Source organism: Procambarus clarkii, chromosome 56, assembly GCF_040958095.1.
Source record: "Procambarus clarkii isolate CNS0578487 chromosome 56, FALCON_Pclarkii_2.0, whole genome shotgun sequence".
NCBI lineage: Eukaryota > Metazoa > Arthropoda > Malacostraca > Decapoda > Cambaridae > Procambarus > Procambarus clarkii.
The window spans coordinates 16,673,810-16,696,421 of NC_091205.1; the positions used below are offsets into that span (position 1 = coordinate 16,673,810).

Below are 22,612 nucleotides of genomic sequence, written 5' to 3' on the forward strand. Positions count from 1 at the left end.
TCCACGAGGGGACTGCATTCTCTAAGATTGGTCTCACGTAGGTGGTGTTCAGTGATCTAAATACCTCCTCCTTATCTAGGTTCCTCAATGATGAACTGACTTTTACCAGTGTGGAATGTGCTGCTGATGTTATCCTATCTATATGTGCCTCAAGAGTTAGGCTCGGTGCGTGCGTGCGTGTGTGGGTGCGTGCTCTAGCTCTGGGGCCGGGCAGTGAACCCTTTCCACATTTGTGTTAATTTTTGGTTGTTTCTTCCCAAGACTTTTCTGCAACCTTTAGGCCTGTGTGTGTGGGGGGGGGGTAGGCCTAGCGTGTAGACCCACGTGGAGGATAATGAACTTCATTGATATTTTGTAGCTTTATTTGTCCTTTACGGGCTCGCCATAGCCCGTGCTACATGGCAATTTCAGTCCCGAGTAGTTAATCTTAAACATGAACAACACCATCATTTGGCCCTTGTTGTTGCTTCCAGTTTCCAGGAATCAGTCATTCCCTCACCATGTCTCTCTCTCAGGTCTCCTGTTATTCCTGTATTTATCCTTGGTGTTTCCTTTCATTTTCCTTTATCATGTTCACATGTGTCTGTCTTCCTGTCCCCAGCCCATCGCCACCTTTCCTACCATAATAATAAAATAACAAAACAGTGAATTTAACCAAAATAACAACAGTGAATTGTTGATTTTGAGTTAAAATGGAAATGGAACAAAAAAGTAGAGACAAGTGGAATGATAAGGTGTGACGGGTGAGTCCTGTGGGGGGCGGTGACCCCGGCGCTAACTAGGCCACGTGGCCCTGACCTAACTGGCCATGTTGGGGTCACAAGTCTTGTTCAGTAGCTGTTGTGTGTGTTAGAGAGATAAAGTGATAGATAAATACAGAGAGAAGAGGGGCAGCAGTGAGAAGTGTGCATGTAGGCAGTTAGAGGCAGTGAGGAGGGGCCGCTACAGGAGCTGGCGCCGACACAATACACCCGCTGTATTGTCTGTCTGTATCTGACGGCTGTAATTCTTGTCCCTGTTGACGGCTCTCCCGTGACGTCATATTCCAGATCTTTGTTTCCAATATTTATCCATAAACTTAACTCTTGATTTATCCAGCGACTGCATAATAAATCTACATTACTAATTGTATTTTTGGTGTTGCATTATAAATTAGCCATGTGCATATATTGCATAGCGATGACTATTAAATCGCTGAAGTATGTTATAACTTTAAACAAAGGGAACGTTGTCAACTCAAATGTTTCCAGGCGTGGGCGGGGTCGGGGCTTCCTCAGGAACCAGTCAGCTTCCTCTTACACAAACGCCAGATGTGACGTCATCACCCCTCGACCAATCAGCTTCCGACTCTACCCCTCTCAAAATGTTCCTCTGACGTCATTGAGTAACCAATCAAATGCCATCTATATGCAAGGTGCTGATGACGTTATCGTTGGAAAGAGCCAATTGGCGGCTCAGACGTCATCTCACAGAAGCTTAACCAGTTAATAACATTCCACTAAATATAGAACAAATTATCGGGCAGTTTTGCAGCGTTAATTACATAAATATACAACGTTGTAAACAAAAATTCACAACGTATTTTTGTGTATATAAATACAAGGTTTAAGGGCTAATATACACACTTTAATACACACTTTAGTAGGGGTTAAACGGAGTTACTGAAACATCTGGACATTAAATACAAGCCGGATATAAGGACCAAAATAACGTCCGTACGTCCTCCACTCGCGACAGATGATCCGAGTTCGATCCCCGGGCGGGGCAGAGACGGTTGGGCTCATTTTTCATTTTGATGCGCCTCCACCTAGAGTAAAATAGGTATCCGAGGTTATCTTGATATTATCATTTCGGGGCTTAGCGTCCCCGCGGCCCGGTCCTCGACGTGACCTCCATTACCGGACAAAAACATTGATATTTACATGAGCATAATTCCTCACGAAACCACCAAACCCCAACACTAACAGTTTCATAAATCCGGATTTTAGGAACAGCTAACTACTGGAAAGGGGACGTGGGTAGGGGAGATGGGGAAATGGAACATTAGAAGGGGAGGGGAAGAGGGGAAATGAGGGGAAAAAGATGAGGGAAGTGAACACATCATCTGGTAACTCAGCCCACAAATAAGATATCACTTAAGATATCACACTTAAGATAACACCAGGTCATGTGGGAGGGGGGCAGGTATAACACCAGGTCATGTGGGAGGGGGGCAGGTATAACACCAGGTCATGTGGGAGGGGGGCAGGTATAACACCAGATCATGTGGGAGACAGGTAGCTCACTCTTTTTTTCCCTCTACTTCCTCTCCCTCAGTCCTCTCCCTCACTCCTCTCCCTCATTCCTCTCCCTCATTCCTCTCCCTCACTCCCCCCTCTCCCTCACTCCCCCTCTCCCTCACTCCTCCACTCATTACCTTCTCCCTCTCCTGAATAACGCTAATGACAATGTAGCAAAATGTTCTCTGGAGCTGATTACTGGTATCAAGGGAGAACACATGCCTCCACCAGAGGGAGAGAGAGAGAGAGAGAGAGAGAGAGAGAGAGAGAGAGAGAGAGAGAGAGAGAGAGAGAGAGAGAGAGAGAGAGAGAGAGTTGATAAAGGAGTGGAGAGAAGCAGTCCCTGTGGGTGGATAGTTAGCCCCTAACAAGCCAACAGCCCAGGGAGTCCCAGATCATCAGCCCTAACTACCCAGATGATTACTGGCGGGGGGGGGGAGGCACGGAGGGAGGGGAAAAATAAGAAGGGAGGTAAGGAAAGGGAGAAGGAGGTAGGGATGGGTGAGAGATGAGGAAGGTAGATGGAAAATAAGAATGACAGATGAGAAGATGAAAGAATAAGTGAGATACGAAGCAATGACAGATGGAGAGAATGATAAATAACGAGAGAGAGAGAGAGAGAGAGAGAGAGAGAGAGAGAGAGAGAGAGAGAGAGAGAGAGAGAGACAGAGAGAGAGACAGAGAGTGAGAGAGAGAGAGAGAGAGAGAGAGAGAGAGAGAGAGAGAGAGAGAGAGAGAGAGAGAGAGAGACAGAGAGAGACAGAGAGTGAGAGAGAGAGAGAGAGAGAGGGAGAGAGAGAGAGAGAGAGAGAGAGAGAGAGAGAGAGAGAGAGAGAGAGAGATAATTGGCTTTTCTGCTTCAAATTTCACTTTTAGGGAGTAATTTATAGCCATATAAGTATTATCATTACAAATAATATAGCTAAAATGTTCCATAAATATAGATAATAATAATATTATTAATAAAATAGTGTCAATACTATTAAGCTATGATAATAGAGCCAAGGCATTACGGTACATGCACTCTTTAAGACAAAAGAGCTGTGGCTCTGTGCACTCTACAAGAGTTCAGACAACACTTACCCCGTATATATAACGTCTTTACAACTTCCCCCGTCAAGAAATAAGTAAATAAGTAGCTCCAGTTACTTCAAACCAAGTAACTTGCAAACTATAAATTTTGCAACCCCCTTCTTGTATAATAAGTCTTGTTTTAATAAGTCTTTGTTTATGTTATCTTGAGGTCGATGTTAGCAAGCTTCTGTAGCTGCAGATAACACTATGATGAGGTAGGTTATCTTAAGGAGTTACTAAATATACCGCCCTGTTATCGTGCTCTACACTTGAGGTCTGACATCATACAAGTCGATATGGATATATTGGGTGAAGAGATTGATAAGCCTCTCTCCTGTGTTATACATGTGAGACAATGGATATCTTATTCTACTCATATTCTCTCTTAAAATATGTCATCAAAAGCCGCCATGTTTGAGGAAAGATGAGGTCCCTCTTCCCCGTCTAAAATGAGGTCCCTCTTCCCCGTCTAAAATGAGGTCCCTCTTCCCCGTCTAAAATGAGGTCCCTCTTCCCCGTCTAAGATGAGGTCCCTCTTCCCCGTCTAAAATGAGGTCCCTCTTCCCCGTCTAAAATGAGGTCCCTCTTCCCCGTCTAAAATTTAGACGGCAGAGTCATAAATTGATGATTGATGATGACTGATTGAGTCATCATCAATCAGGAGGGCTGGCCTTATCTAACTTTAATATACGCGAAATGTAATACTGATAAGTACGAAACGTCTTCTAATTTGCATGTCAGTGTTGCAGAATCTAACATTGTTGCAGAATCTGAGTGAATGTTGAGGTTATATATTGAGAATGTTCTGTTTATGTTGTGTTTTTGTTTTAAACTGAATGTGAATGTTTACTGTTGTGTTTAGGTTCATCTGAACAATATCTCCTTGAGAGCCTCCACACTGGTCCACTCCACCTGGAGAGCCTCCACACTGGTCCACTCCACCTGGAGAGCCTCCACACTGGTCCACTTCAACTGGAGAGCCTCCACACTGGTCCACTCCACCTGGAGAGTCTCCACACTGGTCCACTCCACCTGGAGAGCCTCCACACTGGTTCACTCCACCTGGAGAGCCTCCACACTGGTCCACTCCACCTGGAGAGCCTCCACACTGGTCCACTCCACCTGGAGAGCCTCCACACTGGTCCACTCCACCTGGAGAGCCTCCACACTGGTCCACTCCACCTGGAGAGCCTCCACACTGGTCCACTCCACCTGGAGAGCCTCCACACTGGTGTGGAGGCTCTCTTGTGTGAAGAACGTAGACGCCAGCAGTGATTGTACCCATTGTGAGCAATATGAGCGTGTACAATGTTTACGGCGTGCGCCCACGCACTTAACCGTAGGGCCGGACAAGTGTAAACAAACGTTTGGAATGAAAGTTTAAAGTGACGTCAAGTGTATTGTATAAGAACTTCCTCGAGACACGACAATGATCCAAGCTCATTACATATTCTGTTGACATTTGAGACAGTCAACACAACACAGACCCCCCTTAAACCTCGCTCCATTTTCTGTCGCCATTTTTACCTCCATAAGGGTTCGTGATCTGAATGTATAAAAAAAGGTTCAGAATGGCCTAGCAAAAAGTTATATTTTCCATTGGTCCTTAACAATAAAATCCTTCACAGGTAATAGAGGTAAATAAAGCCTCGTGCGCGCGAAACACCAGAAACGAGTCTCGGAGCTGCTCCGAACCCGACGTGAATAAGCGTCAAACGACGGGTAAATTGGTCGTTATTTGGAGGTAAGTGGGTCGTTTGGGAGGACCCTCCTGCTGAGTATATACTGTAGAGGGAGCACCGGGCGGGGGGCACGACCTCTGTGCTGTGGACGTGAGTGCTGCTCAAGCGAACTGCGCGGAGAATGAAGACAGCAGTTCGAAGCCGCTCGAAGCACCGTTCGAAGCACCGTTCGAAGCCGCTCGAAGCACCGTTCGAAGCCGCTCGAAGCACCGTTCGAAACCGCTCGAAGCACCGTTCGAAGCCGCTCGAAGCACCGTTCGAAGCCGCTCGAAGCACCGTTCGAAGCCACTCGAAGCACCGTTCGGACCTCGTTGGTAATTTGGCCCAGTCAGCTTTCATCGATACTCCAAGTTTTCGGTAATCGACACGTTTGGGAACCTTTATATTAACACCTGATGCCTCTGTTTACCTGGCAGTATATATACAAAGGTTGGAGATAGTTACTTCAGGGTGTTTATTGACAAACTGACCAGTGAGCTCCATGACCTTCAGGCAACCTTCCCTTACGTGCACCACCTTCACCTTTGTCCTTTCCCAAGAGAGAGAGAGAGAGAGAGAAGATTAAGCCACCCAAAAGGTGGCACGGGCATGAATATCCCATAAGTGGTGGCCCTTTTGAGCCATTTCCAGTATCAATAGATGATACTGGAGATCTGTGGAGGTGCGACTGCACCCTGCGTGACGGGAGATGTCTCCCGTTCCTTTCCCAAACTGTTCCAACCCTGAAATATCACTCCACCTCTCCCATCCCCCCCATCCACCCCCACCTGCCCCTCCTGTCATCACCCCTTTCCACCCATTCCTCTTTCTCCTCCCCCACTCCACCCCCTTCCTTTCGCACACCCACAACCCTCCCTTCTCTCTCTCTCTCTCTCTCTCTCTCTCTCTCTCTCTCTCTCTCTCTCTCTCTCTCTCTCCTCTCTCTCTCTCTCTCTCTCTCTCTCTCTCTCTCTTCCTGTTCCTCTGGTTTATTCTACATTCTCACTTATTCATATGACCTCAGCTTTATACCTGGTTCTTGAAGGTCAAAGGTCACCGGGGTGGGGGTGGGGTGGGGGGAATGACAGATGTAATAAAGATGATACCGTTATCGAGTACACTATCGCTCACTTCCGGGTCATTTGACTTCCGGGTCATTTGACTTCCGGCCCATTTGACTTCCGGGATTAGCCTTCCAGTGTTCTTATGCGTGATCGCTCATATATACATTCATGGGTCAGGACCTCTCTTGAGGTGTGCCAAAGCAGTGCTCCTGGATCCCACGCAGTGGTCCCGGATTGAGGAAAGATGTACCGGTTTCGTAAAGGGAAGCTGCTTGATATGAATCCTGGAGGGGATATATAGAGCGGGACGTGTCTGGATATTCCCTAAGGGGGTGAGGACCCCCCCCCGGGGGTAATAATTCAGGGTTGTGGGGTAGAAGTCACGTTTACAGACCAGTCTGGCCTCGTCTCTCTCCGGGGGGGTCAGAGGTCAAAGTTCAGAGGAGCGTGTGTGGGGGGGGGGTCACGGTTAAATGTCAGTGTGTTGTTACTTCCGGGTCCGCAGAGTTCATGGTAATATATCGGTAGCAGTGAGTAGTTACTTCCCTATCAGTTATTTGGGTAGTTATTTCCCTATCAGTTATTTAAGGTGTTATTTCCCTATCAGTTATTTAAGGTGTTATTTCCCTATCAGTTATTTAAGGTGTTATTTCCCTATCAGAGTTCAGTTTAGCTCCAGCGCCATTCTTCGGGTCAGAGTACATCTAGGTGAGTACATCTAGGTGAGTGCATCTAGGTGAGTACATCTAGGTGAATACATCTAGGTGAGTACATCTAGGTGAGTGCATCTAGGTGAGTACATCTAGGTGAATACATCTAGGTGAGTACATCTAGGTGAATACATCTAGGTGAGTACATCTAGGTGAGTGCATCTAGGTGAGTGCATCTAGGTGAGTGCATCTAGGTGAATACATCTAGGTGAGTACATCTAGGTGAGTGCATCTAGGTGAGTGCATCTAGGTGAATACATCTAGGTGAGTACATCTAGGTGAGTGCATCTAGGTGAGTGCATCTAGGTGAATACATCTAGGTGAGTACATCTAGGTGAGTGCATCTAGGTGAGTGCATCTAGGTGAATACATCTAGGTGAGTACATCTAGGTGAGTGCATCTAGGTGAGTGCATCTAGGTGAGTACATCTAGGTGAGTACATCTAGGTGAATACATCCAGGTGAGTGCATCTAGGTGAGTGCATCTAGGTGAGTGCATCTAGGTGAGTGCATCTAGGTGAATGCATCCAGGTGAGTACATCTAGGTGAGTACATCTAGGTGAGTACATCTAGGTGAGTACATCTAGGTGAGTACATCTAGGTGAATACATCTAGGTGAGTACATCTAGGTGAGTGCATCTAGGTGAATACATCTAGGTGAGTACATCTAGGTGAATACATCTAGGTGAGTGCATCTAGGTGAATACATGTAGGTGAGTGCATCTAGGTGAGTGCATCTAGGAGAGTAAAGCTAGGTGTTGCAACACAAGGTGACGAAGCGACGTAGTACTGGTTTGCAATATTCTTAACTTGATCAAGTCTTCCAGATGCAAGGCAATATTATTTTGTGCCTACCCTGGGGACTCCTGTCTCGGGCACTGTGTGTGTGTGTGTGTGTGTGTGTGTGTGTGTGTGTGTGTGTGTGTGTGTGTGTGTGTGTGTGTGTGTGTGTGTGTGTGTGTGTGTGTCACCTCCCCCTCTCTGACAACTAACGCCCACAGTGTGGGGGCGTGAAAGAGGAGAGTCACCAGCGCGACTCGATACCCAAACCCGAACAGCTTCTAGGATGCCCAACACCCAAACAACTTGTCTAGGCGTGCCCAACATGCTACACACACAGGTGAGCGGGAACCGGGGGATAACTAAGCCACCAAGATCACACCTACAAAAGAACAAATCCACAAGGGCCGTGACGAGGATTCGAACCTGCGTCCGGGAGCATCCCAGACACTGCCTTAACAGAAACAGTAGGTGCCCTAACACACCTTCAGAAACCTGCATAAAGGAGCTCCCCTCCCCCCTCCTTCCCGAAATGTACAATATGTCTATCAGAACCCCTCCCCCCCTTCCCCACCCCCCCCCCTCGTTCTACAATTACCAGGGCGTGGGTGACTCAGGTGACAGGCTGGCGGCGGCAAGCGTGTCCCCCCAGCAGAGCACCACCTCGCTGCTTGGTGCACAGCTTCTGTCACTAGTCACTAGGTATGAACTGAGAGTCAATCACTATAGTCAGGCGGAGATCGCAGTGAATTCCTCCACCTTGCGAGAAGGACCAGATGTTCGCTAGCAATTCTTTCGATCAATAATTACCATCCATGACAGCGATCATGTGGGTTATCTTGAGTTGATTTCGGGGCTTTTAGTGTCCCCGCGGCCCGGTCTTCGACCAGGCCTCCACCCCCAGGAAGCAGCCCGTGACAGCTGACTAACACCCAGGTACCTATTTTACTGCTAGGTAACAGGGGCATAGGGTGAAAGAATCTCTGCCCATTGTTTCTCGCCGGCGCCTGGGATCGAACCCAGGACCACAGGATCACAAGTCCAGCGTGCTGTCCGCTTGGCCTACCGGCTCCCTCTGGGTGTTGTGTAGGACACAGCCACCAGGACAATTTTCCCAGCAAAGTGGAAACAAAATTATTTAGCTATTAGCAAGAAACATTTTGTTAATATTTATCTTAAGTTCAAATGATTTCCGTCGGTTAAAGCAAGTGTTTCAGTGTGCAAAGGGCGGGAATCATCACCGTTCGTGAGCATCAACAACTGATGATCCGTGCTTTGAGGCTTTCCATCCCCAGGTATAAGGTATTGATGAAGGTCAGGCCACAGGTTGTGGTAATCAAGGAGCCCCGGACCACGCCGGGTTTATTAACAAGCCAGGGTTCGAGCCTAGCTAACCGTGCAAGCGGCTAGTTAGCTCACCGACCTAATTTCATGCATTTCAAATGTGAATTTTAGCGTAAACGAACCTGAGTGATTAACTCGGATTTTCGTTAATTGTCGGATAAAGTCATTAATTTAACGGACTACTCTCTTATCAGCACAAATATATATATATAATATATTTCAAAAACAAAATTTGGAACTAAATCAAAACATATATCCATGTAGCATGTGTCCGTTGCAGGCGCAACATAGATGCACCTCCACCTCTTGTGGAGGTGTAACATATGTTGCAGATGTAACATGGGATAAAATGCAAAGCAATTACTACTGGCAAGAGGTGACCTCAGCAGGGCCAGCCTTCATGTACCAGTGGTCAAGGCTGAGGCCTGTGAGGACTTCTCCAAGCACCAGATTATTGCAATATGAAATTCAATGTTGTTTACCAACCATCAAGAGAGAACGTTTGGGTTTACAGTAATTCCCATTTCTCTGTAGAAATAGGAATTTCGATTTACAGTACTTCCTAATTTATATATATATATTGTGACGATAATCTCTTTCAAGAGAGATTGAACCTGCTCTTTTATACATCAAGTTACGTATATTATACAACAATAAGATGCTACCTTCAAGATACGTCTACCAGTAGCACAAAACGTTTTGACCAGGAGGCAAACGTACCCAAGACTCGCCCCCTACTCCACACTCCCTCCACACCGGCTCGTCATCAACCAGCCAACTACCCTTCCCAGCCTGCCTGCTTCTGATTGGTGACTCGCCGACTGCACACCTGCACTTCTGCACCTCAGCGCCCTCTACCTGAGTCGATGTCTGGGCTTGAGCCAGCCATTGAAGTCAGAATATTCTTGTGCTCTCAAGCAGTGAACAACTAACTGATATACGCTGTGTATCAGGTGGATGTTTCCCAGCTAGCGCCATATTCTCAGCACCTGATTATTTTTCACTATGTATTTACATTATTGTAGAATAACTTCATCCCTATTATTCATTTATGTTATATTGTTTTTGACTTGTTTGTTTGCACTGTACATAGCCAAGGGATTGTCTTTGTTTATAATTTGTTTTCTATATTAATTAAAGTTTCATTGTTCATACTATGTGTTTCGCGTGTCTTCCCTTACTTTACCACAGACAAACAGGCAAGCAGTCTATCTTTTTTTTTAAGTGTGACTAGGCATTGACACCAGCCATTGGAGGACTGCCGAACACCTACACTCCTACACTTTCCCGTCACAATATATATATATATATATATATATATATATATATATATATATATATATATATATATATATTTTTTTGGGTACCACCTCTGGTGCAAATGTAGGGACCCATAGCCTCGGAGAAGAAAATAAAGAGTACTCAGAGAAGACCTTGTGGATCCTCACTGAACACCTTGATATTTTCTTCTCCTACCACCCCTATTCTTTTGTTAAGTGTGTACATATATATATATATATATATATATATATATATATATATATATATATATATATATATATATATATATATATATATATAATTACTAGAGGCAGGAAGGAGTCATTACTGGATATGTAGTCACTGCCAGAGACAAGTGAAATTGTAAGTTGTCGGACTTAATTAGGACCTATCAATCACAGCAGAGTTGTTTAGACCACCACAAGAGGTTATAGATACATTGCGTCCAACGCGGGAATCGAACCGTGGACAATTGGATCATGAGTCGACGGCTCTGATTACTGCGCCACACAAGCCGGCTGGAATTTAAAACCACACATTTACAAACAAATGTAAACAGAACACAGAAAGAAACGAACAACATAAGCTATAACTAGAAGTATTTAATATTTGAATGCATAATATCGCAACACAAAGGCAGGAATACTCGACGACACAGCTAGATCATTTAGAGCTGACATGAGACCAGTCGACATTACCACAGGGAGCCAGGGTGATGGTCTAATTTTAAGCCACGTACAGGCAATTGACAATATATGTAATGATAATATTTGAGTTGCGAAGCTGTTGCCCAAAGACTTCTGACAATAGTGGGTGTATTTGGATATAGCGAAATTGTCCCTGCTTCTGTTCCTATGCCTGTTCCTGTGCCTGTTACTGTTCCCGTTCCTCTTCCTGTTCCTATGTCTGTTCCTGTTCCTATGTCTGTTCCTGTTCCTATGTCTGTTCCTGTTCCTATGTCTGTTCCTGTTCCTATGTCTGTTCCAGTTCCTGTTCCTATGTCTGTTCCAGTTCCTGTTCCTATGTCTGTTCCTGTTCCTATGTCTGTTCCTGTTCCTATGCCTGTTCCCGTTCCTGTTCCTATGTCTGTTCCTGTTCCCACAGAGGGAACAGCTTTCCGACACGTCACCCGGGGTGGCGCTTGGCGAATATTTTATTTTCAAAAGGGGGAGCTTTAGAGGTGGCAGCTGTGGGCATTTTGTCGACTTTGTCAAATATACAGAGATCAGCCCCCATCTCCTGTGTTTCGGGGAGGTCTGTGGGGCACTGTGTCGAGGGAGGATTAAGTTCTGTGTCTCACTACATACGTGATATAAACTTGTATTTTGTCTGACAAGTTATTTGAAATTGTTTTATCCAGAAAGTTGAACCCTTGTTGCTGTTCTCAAACCTCTGTTTTCTCCAGGACGTTGGCGTCTTTCTCGTTAATTGTAGGATTGAACACCATGCTGTCTCTGTCTGTTTGTTGTACAGTCTTGAAGGGTAACAGACTACCACCTTAAGTTGTCCTATGTGACTTCTTAGATTTCCCAAGATGTCTTAGATCTCCCAAGAGGTCTTAGATCTCCCAAGAGGTCTTAGATCTCCCAAGAGGTCTTAGATCTCCCAAGAGGTCTTAGATCTCCCAAGAGGTCTTAGATCTCCCAAGAGGTCTTAGATCTCCCAAGAGGTCTTAGATCTCCCAAGAGGTCTTAGATCTCGGCAAAAGCACACATTTCGATCATTGGAAAGAATATATCGATCGAAGAGAGAGAGAGAGAGAGAGAGAGAGAGAGAGAGAGAGAGAGAGAGAGAGAGAGAGAGGGAGAGGGAGAGAGAGAGAGAGATATTTAAAAAGAAAGCGAGAGAGAGAGAGAGAGAGAGAGAGAGAGAGAGAGAGAGAGAGAGAGAGAGAGAGAGAGAGAGAGAGAGAGAGAGAGAGAGAGAGAGAGAGAGAGAGATTTAAAAAGAAAGCGAGAGAGATTTTTACGGTAAGTCGTATCAAAAGAACCATTAAATTGACTCTAATAACTGTCTTTCAAGTCTACCACAATGGAGCTAATTCCCTGTTTTTTTCAACTCCAAATTTCTTTATCCTTTGCCGGATACTAATGAGCGTCTTACGGAAGCGACCATTTTTAAATCGCCATCTACAGAAGTCATTTCGAAATACACATTTATGAAAGGCAGCGTAAAGTTGTGAACACTAAAATACAATATTTACATGCGTGTTCAAGGGGTTGGGAGCAGAGGCCCTAAACCTCTGGCACAGTTGACACCACTGGCACCACCGCAACCCCCCACCCCCCCATAACCATCCCTCCACCTGGTGGAGGGTGGAGGCACAGGAAGGACTTCGTGTATGCATTCCACCTCACTCCACACACACACACACACACACACACACACACACACACACACACACACACACACACACACACACACACACACACATACACACATACACACATACACGTGTGAGGGGTGAGGTCTCAGATTGGCGAGACGTTACGAGTGGAGTCCCGCAGGGGTGTCCTTGGACCTATACTGTTTCTGATATATGTAAATGATCTTCCAGAGGGTATAGAATCGTTTCTCTCAATGTTTGCCGATGATGCAAAAATTATGAGGAGGATTGAAACTGAGGACGATAGTAGGAGGCTACAAGATGACCTAGACAGACTGAGTGAATGGTCCAACAAATGGCTGTTGAAGTTCAACCCGAGTAAATGCAAAGTAATGAAACTAGGTGGTGGAAATAGGAGGCCAAACACAGGATACAGAATAGGAGATGAAGTACCTAAGGAAACGAACAGAGAGAAAGATCTAGGAGTTGATATCACACCAAACCTGTCTCCTGAAGCCCACATAAAAAGAATAACGTCTGCGGCATATGCGAGGCTGGCTAACATCAGAACAGCGTTCAGGAACCTGTGTAAGGAATCATTCAGAATCTTGTACACCACATATGTAAGACCAATCCTGGAGTATGCGGCCCCAGCATGGAGCCCGTACCTTGTCAAGCACAAGACGAAGCTGGAAAAAGTCCAAAGGTATGCCACTAGACTAGTCCCAGAACTAAGAGGCATGAGTTACGAGGAAAGGCTGCGGGAAATGCACCTTACGACACTGGAAGACAGAAGAGTAAGGGGAGACATGATCATAACCTACAAAATCCTCAGAGGAATCGACCGGGTAAACAAGGATAAACTATTCAACACTGGTGGGACGCGAACAAGGGGACACAGGTGGAAACTGAGTACCCACATGAGCCACAGAGACGTTAGAAGGAACTTTTTCAGTGTCAGAGTAGTTAACAGGTGGAATGCATTAGGCAGTGATGTGGTGGAGGCTGACTCCATACACAGTTTTAAATGTAGATATGATAGAGCCCAGTAGGCTCAGGAATCTGTACACCAGTTGATTGACAGTTGAGAGGCGGGACCAAAGAGCCAAAGCTCAACCCCCGCAAGCACAAATAGGTGAGTACAAATAGGTGAGTACACACACACAATCCCTGGAATCTGTGCACCTGTTGATTGATTGACAGTTGAGAGGCGGGACCAAAGAGCCAGAGCTCAACCCCCGCAAGCACAACTAGACACATACACACCGGGGAACTAAACACAATATAGACTCCACACACACACAATGGCGTCTTAACCTATCTACGCAGGACAAAGGGATATAGAGAACAAAATGAATTTTCGAAAGCATTGTCAACGGGTATTGTCTCGTCTGTGTCATCACAGACACAGACAGGAGACACAGTCCCAAAGACAGACAGACACGGGACACAGACACAGACCACATCCTTCACATGCTTATATTTAACATATAAGCATATAAGTCTTCCCAGACTTATTCTTCCCAGACTTCCCAGACCCACATATAAGTCTTCCCAGTCGTTCAGGTTCAGAATTTCCTTACATTTCATCGTCTTATTTGTCGTCTCCAGTTTCCATCTGTGTCCTCTTCTCCTACGTTTTCCCTCAATTACAGAAGTCTATCGTCGCCCGCCTCGTCTGTTCCACTGTCTGTGGTATCTATCTGTGTGTCTATCTGCTTTCTATGTCTGTCTATCCACCATGACCTCCAGTTATATTTAAATTAATCTGGCGGGTAAAATAACCAAATTTAAACTAAAATAAAAATATAAAACTCGCCGCAAAAGTCAAGTCTATCATTGAATTTTTATCTGGAAAGGTCACGGGAGCCGCTGGGACACTGGCGGGCGCTGGGACACGGGGGGCGCTGGGACACGGGTGCTGCTGGGACACTGGTGCTGCTGGGCGCTGGAACACTGGGGGTGCTGGGCGCTGGGACACTGGGGGTGCTGGGCGCTGGGACACGGGAGCCGCTGGGACACTGGCGGGCGCTGGGACACGGGGGGCGCTGGGACACGGGTGCTGCTGGGACACTGGTGCTGCTGGGCGCTGGAACACTGGGGGTCCTGGGCGCTGGGACACTGGGGGTGCTGGGCGCTGGGACACGGGAGCCGCTGGGACACTGGGGGTGCCGGGCGCTGGGACACGGGGGGCAGCTGGGACACTGGGGGCGCTGGGACACGGGTGCTGCTGGGACACGGGTGCTGCTGGGCGCTGAGACACGGGAGCCGCTGGGACACGGGTGCTGCTGGGCGCTGGGACACGGGGGCTGCTGGGACATGGGGGGCGCTGGGACACGGGGGGCAGCTGGGCGCTGGGACATGGGGGGCGCTGGGACACACAGCCTGATAATTGAGTTTCTTGCTGACTTTGACAAGGTGTGTTTTAACCTGGCTTAGCCCGATGTTGCTTAGTCTACCCTGACCTAGCCTGACCTAGCCTTACCTAGCCTTACCTAGCCTGACCTAGCCTGGCCTAGCCTTACCTACCCTGGTCTACCCTGGCCTAGCCTTACCTAGCCTTATCTAGCCTGGCTTAGCCTGGCCTAGCCTTATCTAGCCTGGCTTAGCCTGGCCTAGCCTTACCTAGCCTGGCCTAGCCTAAAGTAGTGGCAACACAGTCTCCCCTGACTTGCCGACTTGTGATAATTACTGACAAACTTAACTTACCCTAGCCTAACCTATCCTAACCTAACCTAACCTAACCTATCCTATCCTAACCTAACCTAACCTAACCTAACCTAACCTATCCTAACCTAACCTAACCTAACCTATCCTAACCTAACCTAACCTAACCTATCCTAACCTAACCTAACCTAATTTAATCTAGTTAATAATACAGCCAACAGTCTTAAACACCTCACTTCAGATCCTATATATATATATATATATATATATATATATATATATATATATATATATATATATATATATATATATATATATATATATATATATATAATTCCATATGGGTACAGACCGGTTATCTGATAGGCGAGAAGTGTTTGTAACCAGATAGCACAGTACAGCTTAGTGATTACATCATGTGTTGACAGCTGGGAGGAACGGGGGGGGGCAGGGTGGAGGCACTAAGCTATTAAGATGCGTAGAAGACTCTGATTTCCTTAATTATCGAACAGCTTGTTTGGGTCAGGTAGTCAGAGTCACGTTTGAGGGGTAGTTGAACGGTATCAAACTATCCGAAGCATTTTTGTTCGAAATGTGTCCATTTCGAACTACGTACTAACCAGTCATGTTCATTACAGTTCAGATGCCTACGGCTAGCCTCATTAAACTTTGCAACATTAAAGTTGATTTTATCGGGAGTGCAACAGTGATTTTATCGGGAGTGCAACAGTGATTTTATCGGGAGTGCAACAGTGATTTTATCGGGAGTGCAACAGTGATTTTATCGGGAGTGCAACAGTGATTTTATCTGGAGTGCAACAGGGGTGAGTCGGGGTGGCCCCAGTGCCACCCTGATGGGGGAACACGGCCCCAAAGCCCTTCTTTTAGTACGAAGTCTATGGGTGTGAAATGTCCATAGAGTTTAGAATTTGTTTAAAAAATGACAGTATTACGTTCTATGGTCACCTTTTGGCTTGTGTACCACTGTCTTGCTCATTGCCTAAACTTTTAGGATAACAACCGCCTCCCCTGGAAGATAACCAATCAGCAAGCCTCGGTGGTGTTGATCTACACCATGCATCATGGATAGCATTGCATCTTGAGGTTATCTTGAGATGATTTCGGGGCTTTTTAGTGTCCCCGCGGCCCGGTCCTCGACCAGGCCTCCACCCCCAGGAAGCAGCCCGTGACAGCTGACTAACACCCAGGTACCTATTTTACTGCTAGGTAACAGGGGCATAGAGTGAAAGAAACTCTGCCCATTGTTTCTCGCCGGCGCCTGGGATTGAACCCAGGACCACAGGATCACAAGTCCAGCGTGCTGTCCGCTCGGCCGACCGGCTCCCATGAGTACTGCATGAGTACTCATATTCCCGCGTCATGCTGCTGGTGCAAGTGTTGATTTATCCCACCAGAGCACTGTGGAGAGTTCGTTGGGATGCGTGATCCCAAGTTGACAATATCCCAACCAATGGGATATTGTAATGCTTTGCACCTCCTCATTGGGGAGGCGTCAGACGGTCGGCCGAGCGGACAGCACGCTGGACATGTGATCCTGTGGTCCCGGGTTCGATCCCAGGCGCTGGCGAGAAACAATGGGCAGAGTTTCTTTCACTCTATGCCCCTGTTACCTAGCAGTAAATAGGTACCTGGGAGTTAGTCAGCTGTCACGGGCTGCTTCCTGGGGGTGGAGGCCTGGTCGAGGACCGGGCTGCGGGGTGACTAAAAAGCCCCGAAATCAACTCAAGATAACCTCAAGATAACCTCTATAACATCCCCAAGCCTTGCAGACAGATCCACTGGGATAACCCCGTAATGGAGAATATTGCAATTGTTGAATTTGAACAACAAAATATAGCGCAATGGTCTACATGTGACCATCATCATAGCGACAATATTCCTTTCAGAAAACATATTCATTGTGTGTTTATACCATCATATATAAATACTGAATATGTATTAGCTTAAGACAATTACCGGTGGGATTTGGTAAATGATGACGTACGATATGATCAACGACAGCCACGGCAGCGGACTCACCAACCAGACGTACGATACCAACAAAGACAGCCTAGGCAGCGGACTCAGTAACCAGACGTACGATACCAACAAAGACAGCCTAGGCAGCGGACTCAGTAACCAGACGTACGATACCAACAAAGACAGCCACGGCAGCGGACTCACCAACCAGACGTACGATACCAACAAAGACAGCCACGGCAGCGGACTCAGTAACCAGACGTACGATACCAACAACGACAGCCACGGCAGCGGACTCAGTAACCAAACGTACGATACCAACAACGACAGCCACGGCAGCGGACTCAGTAACCAGACGTACGATACCAACAACGACAGCCACGGCAGCGGACTCACCAACCAGACGTACGATACCAACAACGACAGCCTCGGCAGCGGACTCACGAACCAGACGTACGACTCCTCGCTTGTCAACAATAACAAAAATGGCGACGCTCATCAATGTTGTTATCAGTTCCTCGCTGGCATTTCACACAGTTTAAAGGTCAGGCAAGTTTGAATGGCTATAAAGGAGATAGAACGTGAACCACTAACACATTTGTGTTGGTGGTTCACGATCTGAACTGGTGGTTCACCCAGAGGAGCCGGTCGGCCGAGCGGACAGCACCCTGGACTTGTGATCTGTGATCCTGGGTTCGATTCCAGGCGCCGGCGAGAAACAATGGGCAGAGTTTCTTTCACCCTATGCCCCTGTTACCTAGCAGTAAAATAGGTACCTGGGTATTAGTAAGATGAGTAGAAGACTCTGATTGTCACGGGCTGCTTCCTGGGGGTGGAGGCTTGGTCGAGGACCGGGCCGCGGGGACACTAAAGCCCCGAAATCATCTCAAGATAACCTGGTTCACTGATAATAAGTACACTGGCGGGACCCTTCTCCTTAATCTTGGGTCTTACAGACCACAGTAATTTAGTGCGCCTTAGTCCAACATCGAAGTTAGGCAGTCTCCGTGGTGTAGTGGTAAGACACTCGCCTGGCGTTCCGCGAGCGCTATGTCATGGGTTCGTATCCTGGCCGGGGAGGATTTACTGGGCGCAATTCCTTAACTGTAGCCTCTGTTTAACGCAACAGTAAAATGTGTACTTGGATGAAAAAACGATTCTTCGCGGCGGGGATCGTATTCCAGGGACCATAGGATTAAGGACTTGCCCGAAACTCTACGCGTACTAGTGGCTGTACAAGAATGTAACAACTCTTGTATATATCTCAAAAAAAAAAAAAAAAAAAAAAAAAAGTTAGCGTTAACAATCGTTGCTAATGGTGATTGATTATTGAATAACATCCATACACCCATCTACAGCCCCGCCCCCCCCCCCCCCCACCCCCCTGCCTCTAAATATGTTTGTAAATATTGTATTTTAGTGTTTACAACTTTACGTTGTCTTTCATAAATGTGTATTTCGAAATGACTTCTGTAGATGGCGATTTAAAAATGGTCGCTTCCGTAAGACGCTCATTAGTATCCGGCAAAGGATAAAGAAATTTGGAGTTGAAAAAACAGTGAATTAGCTCCATTGTGGTAGTTAGTCTTGAAAGACAGTTATTAGAGTTGAATGGCTCGTTGATACGACTTATCGTAAATCTCTCTCTCTCTCTCTCTCTCTCTCTCTCTCTCTCTCTCTCTCTCTCTCTCTCTCTCTCTCTCTCTCTCTCTCTCTCTCTCTCTCTCTCTCTCTCTCTCTCTCTCTCTCTCCCTCCCTCCCTCCCTCCCTCATTCATAAACACACACACACACACACACACACACACACACACACACACACACACACACACACACACACACACACACACACACACACACACACACACACTCAGCCGCGGGGCCTCGCGGCTGAGTGGACAGTGCTCGGTGGTCGTAGTCCCAAGGGCCTGGGTTCGAATCTCGGCCGAGGCAAGCACAAATAGGAATCGTTTCTTTGTTTTTCTTTTATGTGTGTGTGCATTAGAGATAAATATTTAGTAGACATCCTAGAGGAAAAAGAGATTGGCTATTAAGGCGGGGTCCAAGAGCTAATAACTTGATTCTGTGAGCACAAATAGTAAATACACTCATACATGCACACACACAATACACACACACACAATACACACACACACAATACACTAGGCAAGTGACGTGGTGGAGGCTGACTCCATACATCCTTTAAATGTAGTTTTAAACTGGAAGGTTCAAATGTAGACATGATAGAGCCCAGTAGGCTCAGGAATCTGTACACTAATAGACTGACGGTTGAGAGGCGGGACCTAAGAGCTGAAGCTCAACCCCTGCAAGCACAATTAGGTAAGTACAAATCGGTGAATACACCACACACGAACGAATTTCATATTAATGAAAATAGGGTTGAGTTCTCCGTAGAGTTTTGCGATAAATATAAAGATTCCTTCAGCACACACTGGTGACGAGAAAGTGTAATTCTAACAATTTATAACAAAAATGTTATTTCAAACTATACAGAATGACATGATACAGTGGTTAATTAGTTGTTACATATTATATGTAACTAGTTGTTACATATAACATATTAAAAGGATGAATGAAAGGCGACAAGGAGGAGAGGATAAGTCCCCGTGGCGCAGTGATAAGACACTCGAACCCACGGCGCTTCCCAAGCGATTTGGCCTGGGTTCGTATCCTGGCCTAGGGAGGATTGACCGGGGTGCCAATTCTTAACTGTAGCCCCTGTTCACCCAGCAGTGAATGGGTACCTGGTTGGTAAACAGTTTGGCGGGTCGTATTCCGGGGAAAATTAAGATTAAAGACCTGTCCGAAACGTTATGCTTGCTAGTGGCTTAACAAGAATGTAAGAACTCTTACATATATATAAACTCTTACATATATATAAACTCTTACATATATATAAACTCTTACATATATATATAAATAACTAAAAGTATTGAGGAACACGAAACGGATGACTGATATCTAGAAGAGGATTGGCTGGATTTCAACGAACAATTGTAATCTTCGTTGGTTTGATATCTGTAACGATAGGAGTGAAGGTGAAGACTTAGAGTCCCAGCGAGCTCTATAGAGAAGCATATGTCCAACCTCCAGAGCCAGGTGCTTCTCCCAACACGGCCCCAATTATCAAGCCTGAGGTAGGCGACAGAGCCGGCCCGGTACAGAGCACCACACCCGCACCTCATAGTGCAACCCGTTCTCGCAAATTTAATAAGTCAATATTGACTTATTAAATATGTGCATAGGTGACATACTTAACATAATAGATACCCTTAAAAAGCTTCATAGAAAACACCGACCTTACCTAACCTACTTAGTATGTTAAGATAAGCATCTTATTGCTTCGTAATTACAATTATTACCTAACCTATAATAGGTATAGGTTAAGTAATAATTGTAATTACGAAGCAATAAGATGCATATCTTAAGATACTAACAAGGTTAGGTAAGGTCGGTGTTTTCTATGAATCTTTTTAAGGGTATCTATTATGTTTAGTATATCACCTATGCACGTAGTTAATAAGTCAATATTGACTTTACGAATTTGCGAGAACGGGTTGCATAGTGGCCAGATGTGTGTGCGGTAATGGCAACATAGCTGGCAGCAGTGATAACAGTGATACGACTAGTGAATTAAAAAAAGACATGTTAGTTGACTATGCAGTACCTTAAAATATTGAAGAAGTCACTCATAACTGGACAGAACTATGAGATTTCCAACACCACCGCCAATAGTCTGAAAATGGCCAACGAATGGGACTAATTTCATACGCTAGATTTACATTCTGATTTACATAGGCACGTGTAAATGAGAATGTAAATCTGATTTACATTCGTGTAAGGCTCATAATATTCTCTGGGTCGATTATACACGGGAAGGAATATTTAAACAGCGTTAAATATTAGGCTCCGAACATAATAGATTTTTGTGTTGTTCAAAATAAAATGAGAGAATTAGATAAATGGCAGTAAAGCACCAGGTGATGGAGGAGGAAGAGGAGGGGGAAGGGAAGGGGGAAAGGAAGGGGGAAGGGGGGAGCCTCGACCCTAGTGAACTTTGACCTTCCAAACAAAGGCATGAGAGTAGATAGAACAAGAGAGAGAGAGAGAGAGAGAGAGAGAGAGAGAGAGAGAGAGAGAGAGAGAGAGAGGGAGAGGGAGAGAGAGAGAGAGAGAGAGAGAGAGAGAGAGAGAGAGAGAGAGAGAGAGAGAGAGAGAGAGAGAGAGAGAGAGGTAAATACCTGGAAGAAAGATATCTATAACGTGACCAGCTGTATATAGTTTAACGAGCGAATGACCTGGTTGAGAGGGTCAATCGGGTCAAAATGGCTACTGAAGGTCGTGGAAGCAATAGACCCGAGCACCAGCTGAGAGCATTACCCATGAGGGAGGGGGGGGGGGGGGAGGGGAGAAGGTGAGGGCGAGGGAGGGAAATGAGTAAAGAGAGGAGGTGAGAGAAGGGATAGGAAGGGAGAGAATAGGAGAGACAGAATTATGGCCCGGCCGATAATGGGGCGTTTTAGAGCTCTTCCCCCCCTCTCTCTCCCCTCTCTCCCCCTCTCTCCCCTCTTTCCCCTCTCTCCCCTCACAGGATCAATAGACGCCGCTACTGACCTTGACCTTATCCCATTGTGGCCACCCCTATCCTTCCCTCCCCTCTCCCCACCCTCGTTTTCTCCCCTCTCATGCTCCCCAACCACCTCTCACTCTGCACATCCACGCGTCTCCTCTCTGACCCTATCCCATCCACTCCTTTCCTTCACTCTCCCTCGTCCACCCTTCATTCTCTTCATCCACCTCTCTCTCCCTTCAGGCCAAAGGGGAAGGAACGAATTCTCCATCCACCTACATGCCCCCCATGTCCAGACCTGCGTCCGGTCTTGGCTGTGGCTGCTGCTGCTGCTGCTGCTGGTGCTGCTGCTGTTGCTTCTGCTGTTGCTGCTGCTGCTGCTGGTGCTGCTGCTGCTGCTGCTGCTGCTGTTGCTGCTGCTACTGGTGCTGCTGCTGTTGCTTCTGCTGTTGCTGCTGCTGTTGCTGCTGCTGCTGCTGCTGCTGATGCTGCTGCTTCTGTTGCTTCTGCTGCTGCTGCTGCTGCTCCTGATGCTGCTGCTTTTGTTGCTTCTGCTGCTGCTGCTTTTGTTGCTTCTGCTGCTGCTGCTGCTTCTGTTGCTTCTGCTGCTGCTGCTGCTGCTACTGGTGCTGCTGCTGCTCCTGATGCTGCTGTTTCTGTTGCTGCTGCTTCTGCTACTGCTACTGGTGCTGCTGCTACTGGTGCTGCTGCTACTGGTGGTGCTGCTACTGGTGATGCTGCTACTGGTGATGCTGCTGCTACTGGTGCTGCTGCTACTGGTGCTGCTGCTGCTACTG

The 22,612-nt window shown here is 46.5% G+C and overlaps 2 protein-coding genes across 2 annotated transcripts in view; both read left to right on the forward strand.

Annotated features, from left to right (window-relative positions):
- Positions 1-22,612, forward strand: part of LOC123747890 (carbohydrate sulfotransferase 10) — a 257,272-nt gene that overhangs the window by 209,841 nt on the left and 24,819 nt on the right. The window lies entirely within an intron of this gene.
- Positions 17,242-17,784, forward strand: LOC123747887 (uncharacterized). Its single transcript, XM_045730101.2, has one exon. The coding sequence runs from the start codon at positions 17,242-17,244 to the stop codon at positions 17,782-17,784; it is 543 nt and encodes a 180-aa protein (XP_045586057.2).

What these genes read in the sequence shown, in the direction of transcription:
- LOC123747887 (XM_045730101.2), top strand. Translation starts at nt 17,242, where the DNA reads ATGACGTACGATATGATCAACGACAGCCACGGCAGCGGACTCACCAAC.